Source organism: Hyla sarda, chromosome 1 (genome assembly GCF_029499605.1).
Source record: "Hyla sarda isolate aHylSar1 chromosome 1, aHylSar1.hap1, whole genome shotgun sequence".
Taxonomy (NCBI): Eukaryota; Metazoa; Chordata; class Amphibia; order Anura; family Hylidae; genus Hyla; species Hyla sarda.
Window position 1 is genome coordinate 84,892,162 of NC_079189.1, and position 5,744 is coordinate 84,897,905.

General features: G+C 40.9%; 1 protein-coding gene across 3 annotated transcripts in view; it reads right to left on the reverse strand.

Annotated features, from left to right (window-relative positions):
* Positions 1 to 219: 219 nt before the first annotated feature.
* PHOX2B (paired like homeobox 2B) overlaps positions 220 to 5,744 on the reverse strand; it is a 13,426-nt gene continuing 7,901 nt past the window's right edge. For all 3 annotated transcript variants that reach the window (XM_056557098.1, XM_056557092.1, XM_056557108.1), the window contains 3 exons: positions 3,294 to 3,670; positions 2,301 to 2,488; positions 220 to 1,898 (listed from right to left, as the gene is read on the reverse strand). In XM_056557098.1, the coding sequence (XP_056413073.1) occupies positions 1,449 to 1,898; positions 2,301 to 2,488; positions 3,294 to 3,534 (879 nt within the window). In that variant the 5' untranslated portion in view covers positions 3,535 to 3,670 and the 3' untranslated portion in view covers positions 220 to 1,448. The remainder of the gene's footprint in view (positions 1,899 to 2,300; positions 2,489 to 3,293; positions 3,671 to 5,744) is intronic.

Sequence of the window (5,744 nt, forward strand, 5' to 3'; positions counted from 1 at the left end):
ATGTATAATAATATTTCACAACCTCTAAGATAGTCTTTAGTCAAAGATAGATTTCTATTAGTATAATAATAATTAATTAATTAATGATCATCATCATTATCTGCATATATAAATGAACCTGCCTGTCCTCAGGTTGCTTATAATTTAATATAATAATGTAATACCTAACTATATAAACATTTTTCTTGAATTACAACTAAAAGTCAATTTATTTGCATTTTCATCTTTTATTATCAACAATCAAATAAATGGCACACTTTTCTTTTGGAAAACAAAATGCACATGTAAAAAAAATGTCCCTTTTTTTTAATAGGCATTCATAATAACTACATATAAATAAGTGAACCCTGAACATTCAATCATCATGGTTAATATGCTCAGGACTGGGGAGAAAATAAAAGACAACATGCAGATTCTTAGAACAAAAATGTAAAAAAAAATTAAATAAAATAATAATAAAATGTGTGAAATCCATTTGAATAAAAAAAATAGGGGAAATAAATAAAAATGTCAACGAATAAACAAACAGACAAACAAACATTAGAGGACCCAGATCCTTTTCTCCATGGAGACATTATATAGACTAAGGATTCCACATCATTTACTTTAACAATTGTCGACATTGTGTACTTATAATAACACCAAACAACTGTCACATTATAACACTGCTGGGAAAGACACAAATAGAAAGCATCAACATCCACCTAATATCTAGAGGTCTTGTGCCTTTTAAAATGAATTTAAAAAACGTAAACATAAAACAAACAACCATTTGAATGTGTAATTGTAATAAATAGATTCTTCTTACACCCAATGCAGAATCAGATCCTGCAGCACAGTGCAAATCATTTCTGTCAATGTAGAGTCCAGCAAAGAATAGTCATAATGTACGAATGTGCTAAACCAGAAGAAACAGGGGGATAAGCAGTTTAAACATAGTGCTAATAATTCATATATCAGACAAGGAGAGGGGTGCGGAGTCTTCGGTGCCTTGTTTAACCCTTCCACTGCCTCAGTGACCTGTCCTTTTGGCAGTGAAGGAGTTAAATTGTCTATACAGCTAAAAATTGTCCTTTTTTGAGATGATTTTCTGGAGGTCTAGAGAGGATCTACTGCTGGGTGCTCAGGCTTTTGGCATCCTCACCAAACCATTCATACTGGGTGGTCTTCTATCAGCCCTAGTACCAGTCTCTGACACTTTCTGCTGGAGTCTGCACTCAACCTTCTTTCCCTGAAGCCAAGTTTCACCTGTGTGATCCATGGAGTCCCCCCAGATGTGGTTCCACCTGCTGGATGAGCCTGGTTTTGAGTTGTCCTGGACAGGTAATGTAGCTGAGGTGAACAGATGCCCCCCCATCATCGTCATTGTCATTCTGAGTACTAAGAACAGTAACAGCAGGCAGCGACTGACCTTGCAGATCTCAGCACTAGTGATCATGCTGGGGAGTTCAGAACATGCTCTTGACTAGAGTGGCTTTGGTACTGTTGGGTCTCTGTAGGGAGGATAACACACTGGCAAATGGACCTCCTAAGGAGTCAGGGATGGAAGTGATGGTACCACCTGGCCCAGTGGCCCAGCCTTGTGCCCCTCCAGTGCCCCCTACCACAGATGCAGAAGACAGGCCTCCAGGTCCTTGCACTCCTTTCACTTGTTCTGTTGGGACAACAGACCCTTGCGATCCTGTAGGGCTGGGGCCACCACCGCAGCTTTGGGTTGGGTTGGGGTTATTACCTGGGCCCCCAGTACTGTCAGGATCGGTGATCTTGGTCTCTTTACTTTCATCATCTCTTGAGGAGTCGGATTTCTTCCCAGAGGAACCATTCTTGGCTGCAGCAGCTGCGGCTGCTGCTGCTCTTTCCTGCTTCCTGAACTTCGCCCGACGATTTTGGAACCAGACCTAAGGGTGGGGAAGGGAGACGGGACACCAGGCAGATGGGGGATTGGTAGAAGTATGGGTCATATATGAAGGGGTGGTGTATGGAGAGATTCAGGCATTAAATGAGAAATATAAAATTATGGGTTTATAGGATTGGAAGGAGAAAGTGTGAGGGGAGGTAAAAGATGGAGGGGAGGAAATTAGGAAAAAATAAATAAAGAGTTTATTAGTATATACATCACATATAAATTACACATTGACATATAAACTTTTATATAGGAGCAATACTATCCCATCTATTAATTCTGACTATAAATATATTGATATAACAATCAGCATTATTGCACCAATTTATGTACATGCAATTATATATATATATATATATATATATATATATATATATGTAGTAGAATATATATGTACCTGTACTCTGGCTTCAGTGAGGTCTATCTTCAGAGCCAGCTCTTCTCTGGTGTAGATGTCAGGATAATGGGTTTCAGCAAACACCCTCTCTAGCTCCTTTAGTTGGGCGCTGGTGAATGTGGTCCTGATCCTCCTCTGCTTCCTCTTCTCATTGAGACCACCATGGTCAGTGAACAGCTTGTAGGGAACTGTGGGGGCAAAAGAGATAACACGTTTAGGAGAAATCAGAAATCATCCAAAAAACTCCACATTACATAGTACAAGATGTAACACTGTATAAAAGTATCTAAATATAAAATGTATCTATCTTGTGGAATGATGTGAGTGCATATAGAATATATATTATTGTAGATGAGAGTCAATGCAGGTGTATATAGGACAGGTCCAATTCAGAAGTCACTAAATAGGAATAAGGTAAAACTGTCTCTCATGGTGTCATCTGGTGATGTGTATGTGTCAGCAAATCTGTGAAATCCCAATAAAGTGGCCAATAATGTGTAGTGTGGTGGCCAGGTATGAAGTGTGGTGGCCAGGTATGAAGTGTGGTGGCCAGGTATGAAGTGTGGTGGCCAGGTATGAAGTGTGGTGGCCAGCAGCAGCTGCAGTTGTGGTCCAGTTGAGTCCCAGCATTTTAGGACAGTGTCTTCTGGTGTGATGAGTCTTTCTCTTGGGTTATTTAATTATTTGCTAAGCTTTACGTCTCATCCCAGAGTAAATAAATTATGCCTATCATTTTGGCAGCTTAAGATAATTTTGTTGGCGGTTCGGGTGTGACTACCAGGATAGTGTAACCCTGTAACTGAATTACTCCTCGCCTGCAATCGCTTCTAACGTGATAAATTCTTTCATTTGTGTAAGCAAATTTCGTTTGGTAAATACTAAACACATTTCCATTTTCAAATGCAATCAAGAATTCCTATATACAAGGGGAAAAAGGCTCCTTGCAAGGATTAGGGTGGGGGGAGAAGAAGAGCTTGGAGAAGACCTCCTTACCTGCTGCATAAGGGCTGCTCTGGTGATCCCTGAGAGTTCCAAGGCTGCAAGATCCTGGGGTGAGGGATGGACAGCCTGAGGTGGCCCCAAAAGTGGTCCTGATAGGGTTGTACTGGAAGCCACTGGCTTGGCTGCAGGAACTGAAGTCTGCATAGGCAGATGCCAGGCTCGAGGTGTCCATGCCAGCCATACAGGACTCATAGGCAGAGGAGTTAAGGTAAGAATATTCCATTTTATACATTGAAAAGGCTCTGGAAGTCTCACCAAGGAGGTAAAGAACAGACTGGGAGATGAGGGCTGGTGGTGATGACTTGGAGGAGGTGATGTGCTCTGCTCCACGCCTGCCTCAGCACTGGCCTCCTTACTAGCAGCAGAGCCTAGTTTTATGAAAAAGCCTCCTATGAGATGCCTTGCCTGAGGTCTCCAGAGCATAGAGTCCTCATAATAAACTTGGCTCTTTCCACTTGGACAATAGCAAAGCGGTTGGTCTTATTGCTGGCGCTTTTTACATGACAATAACTCATCAGTCTATTGGGCTGGCACTGGGGGGACTTAGCTGTCCAACCTCCCTATCATTGATTCCTGCATCTCTAATTAGAATTTAATAGCACACCATCCTCTCCCTTCTAACCAGCTCCCTGCCCTTTAATTCAATCACACTCTTTGCAAATAATGAAAGTTGGGTGACGATTCTCCCTGATCCAATTTCCCCACCCCCCAGCTTTTAACCGATCATATATACCTTTGGCAATAAATTGAGATGCTGTGTTTTTAACTCTTATTTGTTGTGTTTTTTTTTTGTAGCCCCCTAGCAGGCTTCACATCACAGCAGCCATAATGTAAAGGGTTAGTTACATGCCACATGGCAGGGGCACTATGGAGGCATCAGCACCTTGGTCAGGGGCTCCCTGTGCTGTATTCTGGTGCTGTGGGAAATTCACAGCTTTTGCAATATGCACATAGATGGATGAGGAATATAGGTAAAGTCTCCCTGCATTCGATTCCTTCTCTTCTGTTATTAAAACCCCATCTGCCATTACATTTATATGCGCACATCTTGCTGTATATCAATATTTTATATCTTATTTCACTTTATTATTTTATTTTCTAGTTTTACACACACACACACACACACACACACACACACACACACACACACACACACACACACACATACACACGTACATAGGAGTGCTGGCTGAGTGCAATTGTACAGTTCATAGTCATGTCATATATAGTTTACATAGGACTGCAGGAATGAGAGGTACCACATTACAAACATAGCTGTTTTGCAATATATCTATATCTATCTATCTATATATCTATCTATCTATCTATATATATATATAGATATATATAGATATATATATATAGATATATGTATATATATATATGTATGTATGTATATATATGTATGTATATATATGTATGTATATATATATGTATATATAAATATATGTATATATATATATATATATATATATATATATGCACTTCTAATATCTATATGCCTATGTATGCGTTGTTGTTATTGTTTATCATTGTTATTATTATTTGATTTAGTGGCCTGTCCCTACAGCCTTGTTTCCCAACCAGGGTGCCTCCAGCTGTTGCAAAACTACAACTCCCAGCATGCCCGGACAGCCTATATCAGTGTTTCCCAACCAGAGTGCCTCCAGCTATTGCAAAACTACAACTCCCAGCATGCCCGGACAGCCTATATCAATGTTTCCCAACCAGGGTGCCTCCAGCTGTTGCAAAACTACAACTCCCAGCATGCCCGGACAACCTATATCAGTGTTTCCCAACCAGGGTGCCTCCAGCTGTTGCAAAACTACAACTCCCAGCATGCCCGGACAGCCTATATCAGTGTTTCCAAACCAGGGTGCCTCCAGCTGTTGCAAAACTACAACTCCCAGCATGCCCGGACAGCCTATATCAGTGTTTCCCAACCAGGGTGCCTCCAGCTGTTGCAAAACTACAACTCCCAGCATGCCCAGACAGCCGTTGGCTGTCTGGGCATGCTGGGAATTGTAGTTTTGCAACAGCTGGAGGTACCCTGGTTGGGAAACACTGATATAGAGAGATGGAAGAGACTTCTACTGTTATATGTTACATTACACCTGGTTCACATACAGAAACAATGTACAGATATAATGCAGCATAAATAACATACAGATCCTGTGCAATCCTTCATATTATATTGGGAATAAGGATTATAAGGACATTGTTCAGACATGGAAAACCTCTAACCTTTTATCACAGATTGGAAAATCTACTTTATGCACTCCGGGCATGCTGGGAGTTATAGTTTTGCAACAGCTAGAGGCACCCTGGTTGGGAAACACTGCTTTACAGTGTAACTTAACCCCTCTCTCTCCACCAAGAACATCCTGCCTTAAATTGCAAAGCAAGCGACATTATTACACAAAGATGATGGTTCCCATTCCA